The 25405-nt window shown below is 41.5% G+C and overlaps 1 protein-coding gene across 4 annotated transcripts in view; it reads left to right on the forward strand.

Moving 5' to 3' along the window:
- Nucleotides 1-25405, forward strand: part of U2SURP (U2 snRNP associated SURP domain containing) — a 178660-nt gene that overhangs the window by 82198 nt on the left and 71057 nt on the right. For 3 of the 4 annotated variants that reach the window (XM_030216897.1, XM_030216898.1, XM_030216899.1), the window contains exons 9-17: nt 4773-4938; nt 11295-11506; nt 12394-12437; nt 14885-14989; nt 16518-16584; nt 16671-16834; nt 18321-18483; nt 19839-19918; nt 23740-23827. In XM_030216897.1, the coding sequence (XP_030072757.1) occupies nt 4773-4938; nt 11295-11506; nt 12394-12437; nt 14885-14989; nt 16518-16584; nt 16671-16834; nt 18321-18483; nt 19839-19918; nt 23740-23827 (1089 nt within the window). Of the gene's footprint in view, nt 1-4772; nt 4939-11294; nt 11507-12393; nt 12438-14884; nt 14990-16517; nt 16585-16670; nt 16835-18320; nt 18484-19838; nt 19919-23739; nt 23828-25405 lie in introns of those variants that run through there. The other variant, XM_030216900.1, reaches the window with a different exon arrangement.

Here is a 25405-nt window from a genome sequence, read left to right on the forward strand (position 1 = left end):
TCCCGTCAACAGCGTGCGCCTAAGCAGCCCCCTGCGCCTCCACAGCAAAAGCCGGGGACTGGCTTTTGACTGGATCCATGGGAACATAGCTGCCATCAAAGTGTCCGTTCGGACGACCGGCCAGTCGGAGGGAGTTTGAAAGCTTTTCACCAAAGGTGGCCTCTGATAACCTCCGACCAGTGGGTTCTCCAAATAGTGCGGTGCGGATACACCCTGAATTTGGCCTCCACTCCACCAAATTGCCCACCAGGAGCCCAATCCTTCAGCTCCAAGCACAGGCAGGTACTTGCAGAGGAACTCTCCTCCCTTCTCAGCGCCAATGCGGTCGAGCCCGTGCCACCCGGGCAGGAAGGGCAGGGATTCTATTTCAGGTACTTCCTTATGGAAAAGAAAACAGGGGGGATGCGCACCATCCTAGACCTGAGAGGCCTGAACAAATACTTGGTCAAAGAGAAGTTCAGGATGCTTTCCTTGGGCACCCTTCTACCCATGATTCAGAAAGACAATTGGCTTTGTTCCCTGGATTTAAAGGACGCTTACACTCACATCCCGATACTGCCAGCTCACAGACAGTATCTCTGATTCCATCTGGGAACACGGCATTTTCAGTATTGTGTGCTGCCCTTTGGGCTCGCCTCTGCACCACGAGTGTTCACGAAGTGTCTTGTGGTGGTTGCGGCGTATCTACGCAAGCTGGGAGTGCACGTGTTCCCGTATCTCGACGATTGGCTGGTCAAGAGCACCTCAGAGGCAGGAGCTCTTCGGTCCATGCGGTGCACTATCCACCTTCTGGAGCTGCTGGGGTTTGTGATAAATTACCCGAAGTCCCATCTCCAGCCAGTCCAATCTCTGGAATTCATAGGAGCGCTGCTGAATTCTCAGACGGCTCAGGCCTTTCTTCCCGAAACGAGGGCGCACAACCTCCTGTCCCTCGCTTCCCAGACCAGAGCGTCTCAGCAGGTCACAGCTCGGCAGATGTTGAGACTCCTGGGTCATATGGCCTCTACAGTTCATGTGACTCCCATGGCTCGTCTTCACATGAGATCTGCTCAATGGACCCTAGCTTCCCAGTGGTGCCAAGCCACTGGGAATCTAGAAGATGTTATCTGCCTGTCCGTCAGTTGCCGCAATTCGCTGCACTTTTGGACAATTCGGACCAATTTGACCCTGGGACGTCCATTCCAAATTCCGCAGCCCACGAAGGTGCTGACGATGGATGCATCTCGCCTGGGATGGGGAGCTCATGTCGATGGGCTCCACACCCAGGGCCTGTGGTCCCTCCAGGAACAAGATCTGCAGATCAACCTCCTGGAGCTCCGAGCGGTCTGGAACGCACTGATGGCCTTCAGAGATCGGCTGTCCTACCAAATCATCCAAATTCGGACGGACAATCAGGTTGCTATGTATTATATCAACAAGCAGGGGGGCACCGGATCTCGCCCCCTGTGTCAGGAAGCCGTCGGGATGTGGCGTTGGGCTTGCCAGTTCGGCATGCTTCTCCAGGCCACATACCTGGCAGGCGTAAACAACAGTCTGGCCGACAGACTGAGCAGAGTCATGCAACCGTACAAGTGGTCGCTCCATTCCAGAGTGGTACACAAGATCTTCCGAGAGTGGGGCACCCCCTCGGTGGATCTTTTCGCCTCTCAGACCAACCACAAGCTGCCTGTGTTCTGTTCCAGACTACAGGCACACGGCAGACTGGCGTCGGATGCCTTTCTCCTCCCATACCTTTGGTGGGGAAGACCTTACTGAAGCTCAAGCAAGACCACGGCACCATGATTCTTTTTGGCCCCGTCAGATCTGGTTCCCTCTACTTCTGGAGTTGTCCTCCGAAGAACTGTGGAGATTGGAGTGTTTTCCAACTCTCATTTCGCAGAACGACGGAGCGCTTCTGCACCCCAACCTTCAGTCTCTGGCTCTCACGGCCTGGATGTTGAGGGCGTAGACTTTGCTTTGTTGGGTCTGTCTGAGGGTGTCTCCCGCGTCTTGCTTGCCTCTAGAAAGGATTCCACTAAAAAGAGTTACTTTTTCAAGTGGAGGAGGTTTGTCGTTTGGTGTGAGAGCAAGGCCCTAGAACCTCGTTCTTGTCCTGCACGGAACCTGCTTGAATACCTTCTGCACCTATCAGAGTCTGGTCTCAAGACCAACTCAGTAAGGAATCACCTCAGTGCGATTAGTGCTTACCATCACCGTGTAGAGGGTAAAGCCATTGGAGAGCCTTTGGTCGTTCGATTTATGAGAGGCTTGCTTTTGACAAGGCCACCTGTCAAGCCTCCTGCAGTGTCATGGGATCTCAACGTCGTCCTCACCCAGCTGATGAAACCTCCTTTTGAGCCACTGAATGCCTGCCATCTGAAGTACTTGACCTGGAAGGTCATTTTGTTGGTGGCAGTTACTTCAGCTCGTACAGTCAGTGAGCTGCAGGCCCTGGTAGCTCATGCTCCTTATACCAAATTTCATCATAACAGAGTAGTACTCCGCACTCACCCTAAGTTCCTGCCAAAGGTGGTGTCGGAGTTCCATCTTAACCAGTCAATTGTCTTGCCAACGTTCTTTCCCAGACCACATACCCGCCCTGCTGAACTTCAGTTGCACACATTGGACTGCAAGCGAGTGTTGGCCTTCTATCTGGAGCGGACACAGCCCCACAGACAGTCCGCCCAATTGTTCATTTCTTTTGACCCCAATAGGAAAGGGGTCGCTGTCGGGAAACGCACCATCTCCAATTGGCTAGCAGATTGCATTTCCTTCACTTACGCCCAGGCTGGGCTGGCTCTTGAGGGTCATGTCACGGCTCATAGTGTTTGAGCCATGGCAGCGTCAGTGGCCCACTTGAAGTCAGCCACTATTGAAGAGATTTGCAAGGCTGCGACGTGGTCATCTGTCCACACATTCACATCATATTACTGCCTCCAGCAGGATACCTGACGCGACAGTCGGTTCGGGTAGACGATGCTGCAGAATCTGTTTGGGATTTGAATCCAACTCCACCCTCCAGGACCCGATTTGTTCTGTTCAGGCTGCACTCTCAGTTAGTTGTTCTTCGTAGGTCAATTTCTGTTATGCCCTCGCCGTTGCGAGGTTCAATTGACCTGGGTTCTTGTTTTGAGTGAGCCTGAGAGCTAGGGATACCCCAGTCGTGAGAACAAGCAGCCTGCTTGTCCTCGGAGAAAGCGAATGATACATACCTGTAGCAGGTGTTCTCCGACGACAGCAGGCTGATTGTTCTCACCTACCCTCCCTCCTCCCCTTTGGAGTTGTGTTTTACTCATTCCTTTGCTTGTCATTCAACTGAGCGGGAACGGTCGCGCACGGGCAGGAAGACGGCTGCGCATGCGCGGTGGGCGTGCCCTGCGTGCGGGACCGCCCGCGAAGTTTTGTTCCGGTTGGTGAGGGCTGCCGTGGACGTCAACCCAGTCGTGAGAACAATCAGCCTGCCGTCCTCGGAGAACACCTGCTACAAGTATGTATCATTCGCTGACTCCTAATATCTAAGACTCCACATAAGATAGGACAGGGCCTTTATAGTCCCATCCAGGCATTTTTAAATCTGATTTCCTTATCTGTGTCAGCTATTGGTCGAGTCATCTACCAGAGTTTCTTACTTTAATTACTGAAGATCAAGAGAATTCTCCACTCAAACATCCAGTCAGTAGTAATCAGTACATGAATGTTGAGCACCTATGAATAGTATCCCTCCAACATTATCAGATAATAGAGGATATCTTGATAATAGGCAATGACACTCAGGAAAATCTTAAGTCAGATAGAAGAAATTCTTTTTCTGGTATATAGCAATGCTCAACACTTCTACTTGCTCACCATGAAATTTGCTTCACTATTTGTTCCAGTGTTCCTTGTTGGTCTACAGACCATTTCACTGAAAGTGTGGCATTTGACACACTGCAGCTTGGAGAACGACATCTCTGTGATTACCTAAACGAGGATACTCGTATGGTATCACTTGAACTTTTCTGCATTGCTTGGAGAGCAGCACTAGCGCTATTATACAGTTGTGACCCCTGAAGCAGGTGGTACTTCTGCTGAAATACGTCTACATGTCAGGTCTGTAGACAATTGTGGTGCTTAAAAAAGACTGGTCTTCTACTCTACTGGCTGCAGAGTACTTTTGGTCCACCCCTATTTCCTTGCTTTTCTGAGAGCAGTAGCAGCATACCATTCTCACAGAGACTGAAATCCTGCATTTCTATATCCATTAATGTCCAACGTATAAGGGGGTTGTAGCACACACAACCCTCAGTTGGGAAGCTCCAATTCCATGGGGCCTTAGTGTTGCTCTAGCCCAGCTCATGATTCGGAATCCCTGTCTAGGGATGTTTTCTTCTTGGTTCATAACATTCAAAAGACCTTTTGTGTACTGACTACAATATAAAGGTACAGATTTTTTTTCCAGCTTAGTAAAAGGATACCCTTAACCCTCCATTGCTCCTGGTACAAAAACTTAGATTGTGAGCCCACTTGGCTTATAATATATGTAAATCTGCTTTGGTTGTTCCACAGAAAGGTTGTATAATAAATCCTTTTATTCCTTTACATTATTTTCATAATCTTTAATGAAACCCAATTTAGTCTTTATTTTTTATTTTTAAATAAGTGTAGACCTTGGAATTTAGCCCACAATTTTTGTATGGGTTGTCTGGCAGTGATGGTTGGGAATAAACTTTGTCCATAGTAAAATTTTGTTTGAAAAAGAAGTTGAAATAGATTTTCACACTATTGGATTAGAATATAATTGTTTTTTCTTTTAGATGAATGAAGAGATGTTATGCCAAGAATTTGGGAGATTTGGACCATTAGCCAGTGTTAAAATTATGTGGCCAAGGACAGATGAAGAAAGAGCAAGAGAAAGGAACTGTGGTTTTGTTGCCTTCATGAACAGACGAGATGCAGAAAGGGCTTTAAAAAATTTAAATGGTATGGATGGTTTATTTTGTTTACATTTACGTTCATGCCTTTTTTTTTTTTTTTAAATCTCAAAGCAAGATGTTTCAGTTACACTACGTATTTCCTTGCCTCCAGGTGGCTTATAAATCTATATTCAAAGCGATTTAAATGGCCAGAAACTACTCTTGGCAGGTTAAATCGCGTGTTTGGGGCTAAACTCTAATTTTCAACTGTGCATAACCAATTAGTACCATTGAAAATGACCGGTAGTGCCCAACTCAAAACTGGCTATTTTGGGTGCCAGTTAAGTGCTGATAAAATATTTCCTAATTATGACTTCTGCCATTGTTTCGAATCCTAGTAGGCCTAAAACTTTGGTCTTGACTTTTGTAGTCAAATATTGGGAAAATTCCATATGGTAATATATTAAACAGGTATTGGCCAAAAAATATTTTTCATGGCTTTAAAGATACCTTTAAATACTTCATTAACTGCCTTTTCCTTTTTCATAGATAATGCCAATGAACACACATTCACCCAAATACATATTTTTTAATTCTCCTCTAGTAACCCTCAGTTCCATCCTGGAACATGGACACAGCCTTGCAGCTTCCATTTATGGTTGTGTGAAAATAGGAAAAGAAGGTTCCTTAACTCTTATCTGATAACATCTATGTCCCCTCTCATCTCCTCAAGTAAATTTAACAGCAGCCTTCTGTTTTTGTTAGACATCGGCTAAGTCCCCCCCCCCCCCCCCCTCCGAAGCTGCTTCTGAAGAACCAGTGCATTTCAGCACATGTTTTAAAAATTCACGAACTGTGTAACTATTTACTAAGACTAAGATGTATTACCTGTTAACATAGCAGTTAATGCATTTATAATGAATTTTGATTATGACCAAAAAAAAAAAAAAAGTACTGTCATCTAAGATTAGTCATGCTACATGAATCATTCCTGGACAAAGCCACTGTGTGAACACTATTTTGTGTTTAGTCATTTGGATTATTGCAGTTCAATCCTTGTGGTTTTTAATTTGAAAAGGAGAAACTTCATATTTTGTCATGGCTTTATTTACCCAAAATGTGAATCAAATAAGGGTAAAATATTTCCCATAAACAAATTGTAAAAATAGAATTGAAATGTTGTATATAAAATGTGCTCAGTTTTTTTTATTTAGTGCCACATATAAAATGAATGAGAAGGCAGCTTGAGAAAACACAGCACATAAAAAAACTAACAAGTACACTTCCAGTAAACTTATTCACATTGCACTGATATAAAATCCAAAAAGTGCACTTATCTTGGTGCTGGTCAAACTGCTGGAAATAATAACTCTGAAGTCCTTCTCATTGCCTGAATTCCAAATGGCAATCATTTTCAAAACCAGAAATTATTCATAGCAACTTTCCTTTACCACACGTTTGTGTTTTCTTAGTGTCAGCTCCATTGTTCAGAATGAATGGGTTGTTACCCCATCCTACCAGCAGATGGAGGTAGAGAAGACTGAATTCTACCAGTGATATCACTGTATAAGTTGCAGTGCTCCCTGGAATAATCCAGTTTTGTTTTTCTCTACCTTCCAGGAGGTGACAGGTCTGCTGTTGGTGCTCCTGTCCCTAGCCTAGCTCCCCGCTGTGCTGGCTGCAGCTACACAATATAAAAGGGGCATTCAGGGAAGACAAGGCCATAGCAGAGAGACTACATTCTTTGCTTTGGCTTTCACTGAAGGAAATGTAGGGGAAACACCATTGCAAGAAATGGTACTTGGTGCTGATGAGTCAAGAGAAACTGAAGCAAATCTCCGTAAACCTGGAAGATGTAAGGGGGCAATTTAATAATTTAAAGAGAAGCAAATTGCCTGGACTGGATGGTATATATCCCAGAGTACTGATAGAACTGCAGAGCTATTGTTAGTAATATGTAATCTCTCTATATAAAAGGCAACCCCAACGTTCTGAAGCCTCCACGGAAGTTGAGGCGCCCGAGATATCCGGTGTGCCCTGGAGTGTCTGCACCGCCCTCGCGTCAAAACGTCATGACGTCGAGGGCGGAGCTATAACACTCGGAGGGCCGAAACGCGAGGCGAACGCGAACCCCGAACAACGCAAATAGCTCGGAGGGACGGAGGGAGGGTCTGCACCACCCTCGCGTCAAAACGTCATGACGTCGACGGCGGAGCTATAACACTCGGAGGGCCAAAACGCGAGGCGAACGCCAACCCCCAAAAAGGCAAGTAGCTCGGAGGGATGGAAGGAGGGGGATAAAGATGAGCTGGTCGATGTTGTGTATCTCTGTTTTCAAAAGGCATTTGACAAAGTACCTCATGAATGACTCCTGAGGAAATTAGAAAGTCATGGCATAGGAGGTAGTGTCCCATTGTAGATTAAGAACTGCGTAAAAGAAAACGAGTAGGATTAAATGGCCAGTATTCTCATTTATAAATGATCTAGAGATGAGAATAACTAGTAAGATAATTAAATTTGCTGATGATACAGAGTTATTCAAAGTTGTTAATCACAAGAGGAAGATGAAAAATTATAAGAGGACCTTATAAGACTGGGAAGACTGGGCATCCAAATGGCAAGGTTATACACTAGACGTCACCATCCAGGAACAGAGGGTTTTGACGATGATACGTTAAAACCCTCTGTTCGGTTTGCAGCAGTGGCTAAGAGAGCAAATAGAATGTTAGGAATTATTAGGAAAAGAATGGAAAACAAATCTGAGAATATTGTATCACACCATGGTGCAACCGCACCTTTAATATTGTGTATAATTCTGGTCACTGCTTCTCAAAAACGATATATAGAGGAATTAGAAAAGTACAGAGAAGGGTGACGAAAATTATAAAGAGGATGGGATGACTTCCCTATAAGGACAGATTAAAGAGGCTAGGACTCTTCAGCTTGGAGAAGATATGCCTGAGTGGAGTGGAATGGGTAGATGTGAATCATTCCATTTTACTTTTTATAAAAATACATGGACTAGAGGCAGTTGGCCCAGCAGAGTATGAAAAAGGTTTGAATACTTTTTTGAAAGAAAAGTCTTAAACTATTATTAAGATGAACTTGGGAAAATCCACTATTTCTAGGATAAGCTGCATAAAATCTGTTAGGTGTTTTTGGCCTGGATTGGCCACTGTTGGAAACAGGGTACTGGGTTTGATGGACCTTCGGTCTGCCCAGTATGCCAACTCTTATGTTCTTACGCTAAATATCTATCTATCTTTACTGCCTTTTTGAAGGAATTCACTTGAGGCAGTGTACAGTAAGAATAGATCAAACATTAGCAATAGGCAATTACAGCAGTAAAAATATTCCAATAATACAAAGTATGGCATAGTATACTACTTATGTCAACACAATAAGTAATAGAACATTTTAATTGATAGTGAAGGGTAAAGCAAAGATGGAACATATAGATAGGTAAGAAAGTAAGAAGAGTTAGAAAGTAAGGTGACTAATTTAAAGCTGCACATGAGATATCCTGCTGCAGTATGTGCAGCCCGAGTCACTCCTTGTGTGTGTGTGAGTTAGACTAACAAGTTAGTTACTTCTTCCATTAAAGGCCTAGTTGAAGAGCCAAGCTTTTACCTGCTTCCTGAAGTAGAGATAGCCTTGTGTTAAGCGGAGTCTATCAGGCAGTGCATTTCAGAGTGTGGAGGCTACTCCGGAGAAGGCTTGCTTGTGGGTAACACTTCGTGTAATGTCTTTGGAGAGGGTGTGTTTAGGGATACTCTTTGGGAGGACCTTAGTATCCTTGGAGGTGTGTAGAGGATCATCCTATTCGTCAGGAACTCGGGGCCATTTCCTTTGAGGGCCTTGAAGATCAGACACAGAGTTTTAAATTTAGCCCTGTATTGTACTGGCAGCCAATGAAGTTTTTGTAAAAATGGTGTGATGTGGTCACATCGCTTGCAACCTTCTGTTAGTCTTACTTTGTTCTGAATCAACAGGAACTGTTGCAGGCTTTTTGTAGTCAGACTATTGTAGTAATCCAGTATTGATGTTATCGTAGCATTCACAACTGGGATAAGATTTACCTTCTCGATGTAAGGAGAGAGACAGCAAATAGTAGAAGCAGCTCTTGAAGTTTGCTTGGTTTTGGGGAATCGAGAGTAAGTGTTGAATCTAACTGTATTCCAAGGTTCCTTACTTGTGATTTGAGGGGGAGTTCGTACTTCCCCAAAAGGATTTTGATGTCAGGTATGTATCCACTTGTGTTAGGGACGCGGAGAAGCTCGGTTTTACTTGGGTTCAGGCAAAGTTTGTTGTGTTTAGCCCATTCTTGAATTGATGTTAGACAGGTGATCAGTTTATACAGGACTGTAGGTAAGTCAGGTTCAATGGGTATGAGTAGCTACACATCATCCGCATAGATGTAGAACTGAGTGTCCATTGACCAAATCAGCTCAGCTAGTGTCTTGAGGTAGATAGTGAACAGAATAGGTGACAGTATTGATCCTTGTGGTATCCCACAGGTCAGTGCCCATGGTGGTGATGAGTTGCTGCCAAACATTATGGATTGTTGGCTGTCTGATAGGATTTGAATGAAGCAAGTACTCTTCCATTGTGCTAGCATGATATCATGATCCACAGTGTCAAAAGCTGCTGGGAAATCTAGCAGTACTAACACTGAGGGAATCCCCTGTCTCGATTTCTGTGAAGATCATCTGGATACAAGGACTGTTTCTGTTCCATAATCAGGTCTGAATTCAGATTGACGTGGATTTAGCCAGTTTCTCTCTTCTACCCAATCATTGTTTGTTCTATGAGTTTCCCTAGAAACGGGATGTTGGATACTGGCCGGTAACTTTCAAGTTTGTCCTGGTCAAGGTTGTTTTTCTTTAGCAAAGGGTGAACCACTGCCCTTTTTAATGCTGTTGGTAGTTGCCCATTAGAAAGAGAGGTGTTCACAATTTTTGTGGCACCTTCTATGAGGCCCATACTTGCCTGCTGCACTGTTTTTATGGGCAGGGGTCGAGGGAGCAGGTAGTTGGTCGAAGGCCTCGTAGGATTTTGTCAAAGCTCTCCTCTGTCATTGGGTTAAAAGTGTTCCGTCTGTCAGGAGGGGGCGAGTTTGTGCATCAATCTATGTATTGGATGGATGTTTTATATACTTTTAAGTCAGTGAATCTCAATATGGTTCATCAGGTAAAATATTATAAAATTTAATCAACAAATCATACAGAAGGAACGTCTCTATCCAGATACCCAACCTTCAAACCTCTAAGTTTTTCCAAAGACTATTTTAATAAATAGGTCTTACACTTATTTTAAAAGTCCATTGTTCTGGTCCCACACATTAGAGCCTGCTTTTGAGTCTGTTAAAAATATACCTCCCATCCTTTTCAGGGCAGCCTGTTAGAGGAACACAGGCATATATATCCCTGGTTATAGTCCTTAAAACAATTCACTATGTCTCCTCCAATCCATTCAGAATTTTGAAGATCAACATTGATATTTTGAATTTGGGTCTCTTCAATAGGTGACCAGTGAAGGTCATATAATGTTGGACGTATGTGATAGCTTAACTTAATTTAGCACTCATAATTACTCTTGCTGCCATATTCTGTTAAAGCTGGAGTTTCTTCAGCTGATATTTAGGCAGACCCACATGCAAAGCATTGCAATAATCCAACGTGGAAGTAACCCAACCATGTACTAAGGTAACCAGATTTAATAATTCAAAATAGGAGCATTAAATAATGAATATTCCATAAGTGATATTGACACTTCTTGACCACCATTCCAGTATGCTTTTCAAAAGTGAGATGAATCCAACAGTACTCCTAATAATTTAATGTCCTCCTTTAGTGTCAAATATGTCCTTTGTTGATTATAGAAGTAACAAGTTATAAATCTGTCTGCGCAGCCACACATCTGTCTTTGTATGATTGCAGGACTGCACTAGGTCTATTTGGAATCTAATGTTGTTGCTGGCACAAGAAATATTATAAGAAAAGGTCACATGATTAAACAAAATTAAAAAAAAAAAAACAACCTTGTAAATGGTTTCACTAATTTCTTTCTTTCTTAGCCTTGTTTGAATATGAAGAGAGAGATGAGATAGTAGTAATGTTGGTGTGTGGCAGTTTGCCTGTATGTTTCTCTCCCCCGCCCCCACACCACATAAATTTTGAACAAATGAATTGGTTTGGAGGTAGGTCTTTGGGAATACATTGGAACATTTTAATTTTAAAACTGGAGGGGGAAGAAGGAGGGTGTGGAAGAGCTGCAAAGTTGTGGTATTTGCCTTAGGAAGTACTTTGAGATTAAGACCAAGGCTGGGTTGAATATTGCTCCTTTGAGTGGTGAGCAAATATATTTCTGAATTCAGGTCAAACAGTTACACGTTTTCTTGTTTCCTCCTCCCCCCATCAACAGGAAAAATGATCATGTCCTTTGAAATGAAACTAGGCTGGGGCAAAGCTGTACCTATTCCACCTCATCCAATATACATTCCTCCTTCCATGATGGAGCATACTCTTCCTCCACCTCCATCAGGACTGCCTTTCAATGCCCAGCCCAGAGAGAGGTTAAAGAACCCCAATGCTCCATTGTTACCGCCACCAAAGAACAAGGAGGACTTTGAGAAGGTAATTAAACAGAATATAAACAGGGGTAAAGATTTTTATAAATACAAAATCTATGGTAATCCATTTGAAATTTTTTTTTTTAATTATGTTTAGATTTAGGTTTTTTTGGGTTTTTTTGTTTGACCTATAGAAATGCATGAGAGACAATTATGTACTTTAATCAGAAGACCTCCATTTTGAGATGTTTTAGTTTATTAGACTTAGTTGAGATATTGGGCCTAATTGTGGGTTTCACCATGTTGTCACAGGCCATTGCTCGCCACCCTACTGCTTTTTAATTCTTTGTGAATTGTCATATTTTCAGTACTCGAACATAGGGATAAATTTAGACAAAATTCCAGTGCCTTTCATTAATATTGCATACATATAGAGTTAATGTTGTAGATGGCTGTTAGTTGCTGGAATATTATAGTTTAGATACCTTTAAATCCCTATAAACAGTAGACAGAGGATTTTCTGTGTTAAGTAGCTTAGTAAGGGAAGGGTAAGTATTTAAACATTTTAGTATATTGATGGATGCGTCAAAAATAAAATCAGGCTAACATTTACAAGATTAGGAAGTAAAAGAAAAATTATATGGTTCAGGACAAGTAGTTTAGAATTGTTCACAAATACATACACTAGTTTTAGTTCTCAGTGTAGTACGTAATTGGTGTATTAATGTGCATTCTAGTAGGAATGTTCTTTTATTTCACTTTAAGTGAACATTTAGGGTTCACTGGACACAGTGTGCCTATTATATACTTGCTTAGTGTAAAACTTCACAGCAGTGATTGCCTGCAGAACTTTTGATATGTAGTAATTTAAATGCATTTGTATATTTTTGCTTGTTATTTAACAATACTCACATATTCTATGTTTATTATCTGATGTGACTTCATATACAGACTCTGTCGCAAGCCATAGTCAAAGTGGTTATCCCAACAGAAAGGTACATGTTTTTTCTTTACTATTACTGATGTAAATATAGAAAATATCCCCCTCTGAATTAAAGAAAAAAAGTGATTTGTGATCTTGAGGATAAGGCAGTGACTTCACTGAGCAATGGTTTAGTGACTTAAAAAAAAAAACAAACCTCTGTCTTTTTACTACTTGTTTACTCTCACATTTCTTAAAGCAGTTTGTTTCATTGTTGGATATTTAATTTTGTTAATTGCTTTCTCAACCACTGAGATGTCATTGAAGGTATTGTCTTGTTTTATAACAGAGTTCTACAAGGCTGATTTTTGAGTATCCCAGACCATGACAAACTTAACATGATATCTTTATCTCCACTTTGGATATTCAGCAACACTTACCTGGTTTTAGCTGCTGAATATCACTGGCTAAAGATACCCAGTTAATTTTAGGCACTCTCTTTGTAAGATCAAGGTTGTCCTGCTAATTTTACCGAATATTGGCGTCTTGCTAAACTGAAGCCACACTCCTAGAATGCCCAACTTCTGTTGCTTCAAATCTTACCCATTTATAAATAAGGAAATACTTCTAGAATCATAGGCTTGTTTGGGTAACTCCTGAGCTTTCCTAGACAGATCTTCCAAATATCAAGCTCAGGTATATAATTGGACTTTTGTAAGTAATAAAGCTGTCTTTGCCTTTGTGGTGTTGGGAAAGATAACAGTAGCATACTTAAAATAGACTTTTCTTCTCCAACTTCTACATATTACATTCGTATCATATTGACTCAAGTCATCTTAAAATAGACTCGTGTGCTAGTTTATGGTAATGGTAGTTGTGACCACAATAGAACAGGAAATAATGTAGAAATGTGTGAAGATTTTTTTTTCACTATGTTAGGTAGCTTAAGATGTTTTAGGTGAACCATTGCTCAGTGATGATTCAGTCTTTTCCCAAAGACCTAAACACAACACTGGTTGAAAAGGAAATGAATACAAGCAACCACCAAATTCACTATGACCTTTGACATTGGCCTTGGTGAGCAACACCAGCTGAACTGTCTGCGGCAGCGGGGGACCAGGAAAACATCAAGGGATGAATTGGGAAAGTATACAGTTTTTGACCAGACATTGGTACGATCGGCTCCAATAAATATGGTTTTTATTGTGATTAAAAAACATTTTGGTTTGCTGGCCAGCTTAAGGCAATAGACATTTTTAAACTAATGCACTTTAAACTATCATCCATTTGTACTACACTGTTTTTATTCAGTGAAGAGATAGTGGCTATATGCTGTATTTATTTAGAATAAGTTTTCAAAACCAACAATACAAATATGTTGGCTTAATTTGATTTATAAAATGTAGATAGCTGTTGTAATGGTAGAGTAGTTTTGGCACCGTTTCAAGGGATAGTAGAAAAGAATAAAAAAAATAGTGATTTTAAATGGCAAACCCTGACTGCTGGAATTTTTTGTATGTTAGAAATGTTGGTTTGTATCTAGTTGACTTTTACAGCCTTGTAGAAGCTGTATGCTTTCTTTGCTTAGTTTTTCAGTTTTGAGTATTGTAGGTACCTATGGTTTTCCACAAAGAAAAAATTGAGTTCTAGATGATATATAGGTGATGTAGCAAAAATGTCCTGGTAGTCCTTGAAAATTTTGTATTAAGTTTTAAAAGTGTAAGGACAGAATTTCTATATCTGCTGGGTCTCTAGATAAGTTTCAAAAGTTACAACAAAATATCTGACATGATATTGAAACAAACATTTTAAATATATTAGTTGATCTGTAAGCTATTAGCAACTGCCTAGTTTGAATTTTGGGCCATAAGCTAAGGACCCACCTGATCATTAAATTATTTTTATGTTGTGATACCCAAATTAATATAACTTTAGTTATTTAATTGACCAATACTATTTTTTTGTACATGATGAACATGAGAACAATATTTTTAAGTAGGCCCTAATTCACTTTCTTTACCTTTTGCAGAAAATAAATTTAGTTTAGTAGTAGTTTGATTGATTCAGCTACTTTACAGAGCTGCAGTTTAGACCCCCTTTTGCTAAGGCGCACTCACGTTTTTAGTGCACGCTAAAATTGGGCATGCGCTAAACGGAGACGCTAATGTATTCCTATGGGTGTCTCTAACGTTTAGCATGCGCCCAATTTTAGCGCATGCTAAAAACATGAGCGTGCCTTAGTTAAAGACCCCCTCAGTGGTGTATAGAGACCATAGCGTTACTGTGTTCTATAATGACGCAACAGAAAATATGAGCTCAGATTAGAGAGAGGACAATCTCTCTGGTAGCAACAGTTACTTCTTTTATGATGAAAACATTCCACCCATTTCAGGTTATGTTCACTTTATAGCAGTGCAGCAAGTATCTTTCCTTGTACAGGGCATAGTACCTTAGGTGCAGTGTAGTTTTATGTAGTGATAGGTCTGAATACATTTTTCTTTAACTGTGTTGTTGTTGTAGGAATTTACTCGCTCTGATTCATCGAATGATTGAATTTGTGGTGCGTGAAGGGCCCATGTTTGAAGCCATGATCATGAATCGAGAAATCAACAATCCAATGTTCAGGTATTCTTCTTGGTTGTATTGATCTTAAAATACTTCTACATACGAGAGGAGAAAAGTTTGGAATATTGAGCTGTGGATTTGAAGGACTGGTGTACGTTCAGATCATTTCTTCCACTGTTCAATTTCATCTTGATAGTTTTTAAAATTTCTAAGCTGCAATTTACCTAGCTGGTAATGGTTGATGATGATAATGTTCATTTCCCCCTTAACATTTGAAAATTATGATTTAAGAATCCAAGCAGTCAAAATGTGCTGTTAGAGTACCCATCCCAAAGACAACTAAGTATAGTACTAAATTATAAGAGCATTACACATTGTTGGGATGAAATGTTGCCTGAATCTTAATAAAGCAGTACAAATGTGTATGACTCAATGTTATCTTAAATAGCAAGTTTTTGTTTCTAAAAAGCACTATACAGTGGAATAGTAAAATTAGAAAATTGAGAAGCATGGGTTTCCTGAAGCTGGAAGGTGATAGGGAGTTGAAATCAGGTTAGCATAGGCGTACTGATTCTAGTAGAAGGAGTAATTCTAGGAGTCGCAGAAGAGAGCACCTGTGATTGAGTAACGAGATATTGACTAGAAAGTGAGGCAGTTGTAAAAGTGTTAGATTGATGTAGCAGGAATGGTGATGGCTGTGTGAAGCATGTATGTGAAGTAATGTGGAGAGATCCAGAATCTTTTCAAAGTACTGTAGAAACTAACACAGTAAACAGTGGCAGAGAACATCAGCTGGCTCAGTTATTGCTGTCCTTACTGCCAAGGACATATCCCAACTGCTAGCCACAGAGAATGATCACCTATAGGATATCGCCCCTTATCCAGTAGAGTCTGTTGTCTTTCTGCTTTGTAGCTCACTCTTGTGGGTAATTAAACATACAAGATCCCCTATTCATATCCAGTATTTATTCCCTCCTGTATCACAAAATCCCATAGTAGAGACTGAAATCATACTTCAAATATCTTGACATGAGACACGTGCAGAACTAACTCATTTGGAGACATTGGTCCCGTAATAATTCAAAGCAGCCACCCACACCAGTGAAACTGTAGCTGGACCTGGCCTTTCCAGATGGTACCCTGGCATCTTCAGCCTGTTGTACAAGGAGTACATTTCCTGTATTTCCATTAGGACTTCTGACATTTCATATCACCCACTTTAGCGTTCATTTGAGTGTGATGATACTTGTTGAATCATTTGAGTGTGATACTTTAAAAAACTTGGGCTGGTAGGTTATGCTTTTGCTGTCTCTCTACTTTTTTGCAACTAAGTACCCTCTTCTTATCCTATGCCTTTGTGAAGTCTTATTGTTTTAGCTTCTGTCACTTTCTCCAGGAGGGCATTCCACACACCCCTCATCCTTTCTTTGAAAAAATTTCCTGACATTGCTTCTGAGTCTTCCTATTAGAATATGATATCATGACTATTTTAGAACTTCTTTTCAGAAAGTCAGTGGAAGATGGGAGGAATTCATTTGAATTACTAACTGAAGCAGATTTTTACATGTATAAATGTTTCTCTTTCTAGATTCTTGTTTGAAAACCAGACTCCAGCCCATGTGTATTACAGATGGAAGCTTTATTCCATTTTACAGGCAAGTAAACATAAAGAAAAAAACCCTATCCTTTATGTTAATGTTCAGAACTTTATATCTTAGAACATTTTTTTGTTTTTGTTTAGGGAGATTCACCAACTAAATGGCGGACAGATGATTATCGTATGTTCAAAAATGGGTCATTATGGAGGCCACCACCATTAAATCCATATCTACATGGAATGTCAGAGGAGCAGGAGGCAGAGTCATTTGTAGAAGAGTCAATCAAGAAGGGAACACTTAAAGAAGAGTAAGGGAGCCAATACAGATGCAAAAAAGTTTGTGATAAAGTGTTTTTATGGGTTCATATTGTACCACAAAAGATACATGCATGTTAACAGGGGTTTTAAAAATGCTTTTCTCCGAGGACAAGCAGGCTGCATTATTCTCACACATGGGTCGACGTCCGTGTCGCCCCGGGAATTCACATTTTGCCATAGCAAAAAACAAAAAAAAAAACTTTGCTAGAGTCTTCTGGGACTGACTTTCCTCGCAAGCGTGTACCCCAGTTATTTTTTTTCTGCGACGAGTTGCGGCAGGTTCCTCCTGTGCTCGTTCTGGCCCGGGAAAGAGTTTCTTCTGAAGAACGATTTTTTTTTTCTATATTTTCTTCGTTTTCTTTTTAAAAAAAAAAAGCATAGGATACCCTTTTGTTAAATCCTCATGCTTTTTTCTTTATTTTTAAGTTTCCTTTCTTTTTCGACGCGGTCGGTTTTAGGCATTGAGTGAAGGCGAAGAAGCACCATCACCGATCTCCTTCCAACACACGGTGCTGGGAGCTCCGGGGCGTCGAAGGATTCGGCACCCGAGAAGCATCAGCGCCGAGAGGACCACTCCCCCTCCATACAGGAGGTGCCAATGCGTCGGTCTCTTGGCAGCCCGGTACTTGCTCCTGAACCTCAACAGGTTCGGCCTGTGATTGCTCCACTGGCCCCTCAGCTTTCTAAGCTAGTATGAAAGCTGATAGTTGTGGGAGCAGCATCTTCAGGCCTGATTGGGAAGCCATGGAGAGGGGAAGAGAGAGATTTAAAGGCATGCATGGGGGAGAAAGAAGAGGTGAGGCAGGAGAAGGTCTGCTTGGGGGAGAGGGGGGGGGGGGGTATAAAAGAAGATAAAGGATGTGAGAGAGGGCCGCATTGGGGTGGGTAGGGGGTTCTGTAAGCACCAAGAAGGCATACACTTATTATCCTACCGCTGTTCTTTGTGATCTTGGGCAAGTCACTTAATTCTCCATTGCCTTAGCTTCAAACTTAGATTATAAGCCCTTTGGGGACAGAAAAATGTACCTACTGCACCAGAATGCAATTTGTCTTGAACTTTTGAGAAAAGATGTGAGCTAAATCCAAATGTACTCATGCTGTTTCATCCAAAAGATCAATTATTTGGATACAAGGGTTAGACAGAAATATATTTTATCCCAAATCTGTAACTTCTGAAAAAACTTTAGTCCTTTTCGATTGTGTGGACAATTTAAAAGGAATTTCCATGGGTAAAACAGGTCACATGCAGAAATAGCTTTTTATAAAATTGCCTAGAGTATGTGTGAGAGAGAGAGAGATGGAAGCTTAAACGTATACAGCTTGTATGCATGTAAGTTTATCAGACTTCATTGTTTTTCGGGTGTGAGGTTTGGCTTTATTCATATAAAATATGTTCATGCACATATGAAATGGTAATTTTATCCTCTTTTTTTTTTTTTTTTTTTTTTTTTCCCTTCCTTTTTTTTGAAATTATAGACAGAGGGACAAATTGGAGGAAATACTACGAGGGTTAACGCCTCGGAAGAACGATGTTGGCGATGCTATGGTTTTCTGCCTTAACCATGCTGAGGCTGCTGAAGAAATTGTAGATTGTGTTACTGAGTCTTTATCCATTCTGAAGACTCCACTTCCAAAGAAGGTACAGAATAATGCATTGAAGCTGACTATACTTAGTCATAAATCCAGCAGTGCTAAACAGAAATTGTTGTTACCAAAGAAGGTAATGCTGGGGTTGAGGAGAATTTTATTGAACTAAAACTTGCTTTAATTTTTTTTTCTTTATTCCAATTCTGTCTTTAAGTTAAAGGGTTCATAATATGTTCTTCAATAATCTTGTTTAGCATGGAAAGACTGATGAACTGCCCTAGCTTTTTGTCCTACAGGACTTATAGAGTGGCTTACAACAAATGTAAATACAATTTCAAAAGTGCAAATGACAAAATGCAGCACATTTTTATACTGCTACTAGACGCAGAAGCTCCATGAAGGATCTCTTACAGTATAGTTAAGACATAGACAAGAAGCTTCTGGAACATGGTTAGCATCAACAAGAATGTAATTGTAAACGGCTAGGGTTGAAGGTGTGAAAGCCACCTTAAAAAAAAAATCAGGTTTTTATGTAGGATTTTTGGTGTTTGTATGCTGTCCTGCACCTGTATGGACAGACAATGATACATTTTGAATTTGGCTGGCGAGGGTAACATGCCACCTCAGGAAGGGTGTTCTAGACAGAGAGAGCAGTAGTGGAGAGTTGGCGATGGAAGGGAAAGGGACCAATAGGATCTTACCACCCACTGAATGGCTGCAAGTAGATGTGAGGGGAGGGGGGGGGGAGAGCGGTGAGGTAATAAGCTGTGACACAGAGTACTTGTAGATGAGTTGAAATGTGAACTGTGTAGAAATGGATGGGGACCTGAAAGATACGTTCACAGATTATGCTAAACAGTTGCCATCTGCTGTTTTATAGGAATTCCTGCTACAGAATGAATGCTTTTATAGAGTAGTGAGGTGTGGTAGGGTAGTGACATTGCACAGAATGATAAACTGCTGTAAATGATGATGCAGCTTGGAGAGCAGATTACTGGGGGGGGGGGGGGGGGGGAGGGGGAGTGGAATATGATAGAGGTATACAAAATCCTGAACGAAGTGGAATGGGTAAAGGCAAATCAGTTTTTTTACTCTTAAAAATTACAAGAACTAGGGGACACGCCTCGTTGCCAAAGGATGTGGTAAAAGCAGTTAGTGTAGCTGGGTTTAAAAAAGGTTTAGACAAATTCCTGGAGGTAAAGTCCATAAACTGTTATCTAGGCAGACCCTGGGAAAGCCACTACTTGTCCTTGGGGTCAGTAGCATGGAATCTTAACTACTTTTTAGGATCAGATATTTGTGATCTGGCTTGGAAGCAGGATACTGGGCTAGATGGATGTTTGGTCTTAACCCAGTATGGCAATTCTTATGTCCTTATGCGTTCATTCTTTTTGCTTTTTGTTGTAGATTGCCAGATTGTATTTGGTATCGGATGTGTTATATAACTCATCAGCTAAAGTTGCCAATGCTTCATATTACAGAAAATTGTAAGTGTGTTTTCTTAATTTGTTTTTTTTAATTCTAGCAGAATTATACAATGACAATGAATCTCTAAATATTGGAGTGCTATTTTCTAATCTGTTTCATAATGTAATTTGGGAAAGCAATAGCCAACTAAAAGCCTAAGGGGTCCTTTTATTATGCTGCAGTCAGCACTAGCACGTGCTTACTGCAGCTTAGAATGGCTTACTGTGGGGTGTGCTCAGGCAGTAAATTTGAGATTTGTGCACTCAAACTGTGCTAAAAAAAAGATTTTATTTGTCATGCAGAGGGGTGTTTTAGGGGTGCAGAGTACATTTCTGTACTGATCAGTTAGAGCAGCTACATTATCATGCGCTAACTAATCAGCACAAGATTAGTGCGTGAGCCTTACCTCCTACAAAATAGGTCTCAGTAAGGGTACATTCGCTAATTTTTTTTTTTTAGTGGCTGTGTGCTAATGACAACATTAGCGCATGGCCATTAATTGAAAAAGTGGAAAATTGGCTCTCTTAATGCAGTGGGAAAAAATGCCCTTAGCGCACAGGAAAAATCCACATAAAGACATAAGGCCACTTTCTAGCACAGCTTAGTAAAAAGACCCTTAAATTAGGCCTGTGGGAGGTAATTTTGTAAAGCATTCAGCTTTTCTATAGTGTCCTCCAGATCAGTACAGGCACATGAGTTAAGTGCATTTACCAGCAGATGGAGACTGAGAGCCACTGACTTCTATGTTACCTATAAGTAGGCTGTGCAGTCCCCCTAGAACCAGTCTGTTTTCAGTCTCCAGCTGATGGTAGATATAGTAAGTCTGTGCAGTCCTGGGAGTAGGCCTTGAGAGTTGTTTTGGTTCTGCTTATTAAATAACGAATAAAAAAACCCCAACAAAATAAACAATAATACTGGTTTGTTGCTGTTTCCCTCTCAGTGCAGTTGTATTTCTTTCTGCTGGACTGAGGTGGGGTCCGCAGGTGTCTCCTTTGCCTTGGGTGTTCTCCACCTGGGTGGCTGGGTCTCCCCCACCCCCCTCACCTCCCCTTTCCGGTATGTAGTGCCTCATCTGCCTTTCTCGGTCTCGGGATAGATGGGCAGTTCCGAGTGCCTGGAGGTCTGCCTACCTTCTGGCTCCTCCTTTTAAGTTCATGAGCACATTATGATTCAGAGCAGTTTACAGGTATTCAGTCTATGCAGCAGCTTTTCTTGCAGCTATCTTTGCAGCATTTCGGGACTGCTTTGGACAGTGTTTGGCGTCTTCCTTGGGTATCCGCGGGAATGGTAGTTTCTTTATTAGGACTTGTTAGACTGCATGTACCAAGCAAATGAATCTAAGTTGTGTAGTGTTGTGCAGGGGCGAGTTCTGGCTTGGTGGTAGCACTGCACAGCTCAAACGCTGCTTGGTGTTCTCTTAAAGAGGATTGGACATCTCCAGGGTCTGTAAATATTGTTCAGACCATGCAGGCTCCATGATTGCGGTTGCAGCTGATCCGGGGGCTTCTTTGGAAGTCTCCTATTAGCAGCATGGGGGCTGAGGAGAGCGCTGGTAATATGGAGGTGCTGCTGGCAGCACCGAGCCCTGAACCACCTGTGTGGCCGGATCCAGTTTCTACCCCCGCAACTGGATCTTGTGCTGGGCTGTCTCGGGAATCTCTTGAGGGGGAGGTTTCCTCTGGATTTTATCCTTGCAATGTATCAAGATTTTTGTTGAAGTAAGTCGGGGGTTGTATTTGACTTGGAAGAGCAAGGTTAGATCTGGACAGAGAAGAATTTCTGTAGGCAGATTAGTTTTTTCTGAGGATGAGCAGGACAGGGTTCAGGAGGAAACCTTGGAGCCGACGATGGCCAGCGTTTCGTGCCACTGCTTCAGGGTCTAAGTGGCGGGGTTATTTCTGCAAATGGAGAATATCGGTAAGGAGACATCTCTTAAGGTAGCACAGTAGCGCTATCAATCTTACAGTCAAAAACGTGCCGGTAGCGTCCCACGATTGAAAGATAAGTTTTCTTTCAGTTTGTATTAATAGTATTGAGTGTAGCCTGTGTCATTTAAAATCTAGATGGATGCAATGAGAATGTTAACACCATTGCAATAAGAGCGATTTTGAAAATTAGTTACCCATCTTTAGATCAAAGGTTTTTGAGACCAATGATGAACAGAGGACCAAATTGGAGTCCGTTTTAGCTCTATTAGATCATGTTGATCTGGGAGCTCTGTGAGGCCATTTTTCCTTTGATAACATTATTCATATTGAGTGCATTTTCAGTTTGTGGAAGTTTTCAGTAATTGATCTTGCGATTGAGCACTTCTACACTTTATATTTTGTACACTTATTTTATAAAACATACATGTACACACAGAGTACATGCACAAATTTATACTTTCTTTAGAGCAGGTATAAATTTATGCATCAGCATCTGTACACTGTTGGGATCCTATTGTTGTATAGACATATAGATTCCGTCACCTTTTTAAAGTACATCTAAAAATGGTGCTTTTTTGGATATTCTACATAGGCACTTTTTTGTAATATTACCCCTTAATGTTTGCTAAAACTTCCAATCTTTGACATTTCCAAGATTTTATGTATGAATACAATTTTGGGCAGTGCTTTGCAGGAAGTTTGGGTTTGTGGAGGCAGTATTGATCCCTCAGGGAGGAAATCGTTGCTATCACTTGTAAAGATGAGGAGGCTAATGTGAAGATGGTGAAGCTCCCACCTCAGGCTCCCAGGTCCCTCTTTCACTCAGGGTGAGCTAGTTCTTAGTATGCAGATTTTATGCAAATTCAGATCCTACCCCTTTTTACTCGGGGTGACCTGGTTCTCAAAAAAAGCAAACAGAGTCAGGTCTTATCAACAGGATTTCTTCCATACAAATCTTTATTTCCGCCCATGGGGGCACACCTCTCTTAGCTTAAAACACTTTCACAAGCTCAACAGTTCTTCCCGCTTAACCATTTCCTTTCTTCCTCTCAGTGCAATCTTCCAGTTTAAACATTTCTTCTTGCACAGTCCCATGTCCCTTTATTTCTTCCCCCTGAGCCCTTTCCCACTGGCATTTGGGCTCAGTACTAGCTCAGTCCAGGACACCCAGTCTCTTCTCAATATTAACTCTGGGACACACAGTACCTCTTCACTGTTCTAACCACAGCCTTGGCATCTGGGACACACAGTAGTTCTCTTCACTGTTCTAAACACAGCCTTGGCATCTGGGACACACAGTAGCTCTCTGAACACATAGTTCTTATCCTGGCACTCTAGGGCCTTCTTACCCCAGCCAGCTTCCCTGCCTTGCACCCAGTTCACCACAAGTCAAAAGGGCTCAGCCAGTACTTCACCTGGGGATCTCCAGCTCCAGCCACCAGCCCCCAGCTCCAGCTACCAGCTCTCTTCTTCAGCTGCTAGCTCTCCCTCTTTCTCCTTTTCTCAGGTGGGGTATTAAGGGTTTAATGGCAAACAGGACCCAGCCCATAACCGGCTGCACCTGTTTCCACCCCCAGGACTCTCCCCGGTCCTAGCGAGCTCCAGCTTTACCTCCCCTTTGACTCACCTAGCCCTTCTCTCTGGACATTTTAGGGGGGTCAGCGCCCTCTAGGGGCCTAACCAGGGTAGGACAGCCTCATAATCCTTACACACTCCGCAGTGATATACAGCAACCCCAATAGGATCCCAGATCTGATTTGAGTTGGAGGAAAATTTAAGGCAAAAAAAAAATCAGTAGCGACACATTCTGCTAATACCTAAATCTGCTGAATAGTGACACTCTTTGCATATTTGCAATTCAAAAGAATTATAAGCATGAACAGCTTGAATTGTAATCCTGTTTTTTATTTCAGTTTTGAAACAAAATTATGCCAGATATTCTCTGATCTTAATGCTGCCTACCGAGCAATACAAGGACATTTACAGTCAGAAAACTTTAAGGTATTTGAATTTTCTCTTATATACTAAAATTTATAAAATGTAACATTCTCTTTTGCTGCAAATGCTGTGATTGGTTAGCAGGTCTGTTTTCAACTTTGCATTAACCCCCCCCCCCCCCCCAGTATTGCTAGCTCCAAATAGACGTTGGTGAAAGGTTTTTATAAAAGTCTTTTTTTTTTTTTGTTTGTTAATCTTTTACAACATAATAATAGAGCAATACATGTATATGACTTTACACTTGACTAGTAAATAATGAAAAAGAATTCAAAGAAAATGAAATGAATAAGCCCTAAGATTGTACCTCTAGCCCTCAATAAACGAGAACTCTTTATTAGAAACATGTGAGGAAAGTTTTACTACAATCCCATCAAAATCAAAACTAACTGCTCCTTGACTTATCAGGAAAGATTTAAAAATTAGTAGATTTGTGATTTAATGTGGGGGAGGGGAGGGGCTGAGTTCAAATCTAGAGCTTTTGGGTTCCTTTTTCTTTTACCTAATAACAAGGTTAAAAAAAAACCAAACAAAACATATTTAGAGGAATGAGTTAACAAAACATTTGCATGAATTTTCTATGAAAAAACAAAGCATCCAAATAGACAACAGTGAGCTTAACAGCAGAACTGTTTCCTTCTCTTTTGTGTTTCCCTAGCTCTATCAGAAAAATCCAAACAATATAATTGAAAAAAGAAAGGTGACAGTATTTAAAGAAGAATTGTAGCCAGCCAGTTTTTAGCTCTGTGTCAATATCACCAATAAGGTAGCAGGAATATACGTTATGACCTCTGATGCAGGCACTTGCCGAAACATGGCTGTGCCGGGTCGTTAGGTTATTAACCTGACTCTAGTTCTAGTGACATACTTATCCCCTTGGCCTTCTCTGCTTTTTGCTTTCTTGACCAAAGGTATTTTTCATTAATCTACCTGGGAGGATAACTCAGATTTGGGTTAGGTTCTTGAGCCTCTGGTAAGAATTTTGTCTGCTATAGTGCAAGAACATAAATCCAGAATTAAAAAAAAACAAAAAAACCTTGAAAGAGGTTGCTCAGGTACAAGTTATGATGAGTAGAGGAGTGGCCTAGTGGTTAGGGTGGTAGACTTAGGCTTTGTAGAATAATACGAGGAATTGCAATCTTCAAATTATTAGTTTTCCTGAGACACTTAAGTCTCCTTATGAGATTTTCAAAATTTCAACCAAATAAAGATTTCAGAAAGTTTATTGTTTCCTATAAAGAATATACCCTGTTTCCCCGAAAGTAAGACCTAGTAGAGGTTTTCCTGAATTGGTAGATATAAGGCCTCCCCTGAAAGTAAGACCTAGCAAATTTTTGTTTGAAAGCAGGGCCGCCGAGAGCCGGACAAGGCCGCTCCCGGGCCGCCCCCCCCCACCCGAGGTTGCCGGGCCCCCCCTCCACCCACCCTCCGTCGCTCCCGGAACTAACCTTAAACGCCTCCTTTCACCTTCGCAGCAAGCAGCAGCAGGGCAGACCTCTCCTTCCGTGCCCCACCCTCGCGGACGTTACGTCCGCGAGGTGAAAGGAGGCATTTAAGGTTAGTTCCGGGAGCGACGGAGGGCGG

Source organism: Microcaecilia unicolor, chromosome 10 (assembly GCF_901765095.1).
Source record: "Microcaecilia unicolor chromosome 10, aMicUni1.1, whole genome shotgun sequence".
Taxonomy (NCBI): domain Eukaryota; kingdom Metazoa; phylum Chordata; class Amphibia; order Gymnophiona; family Siphonopidae; genus Microcaecilia; species Microcaecilia unicolor.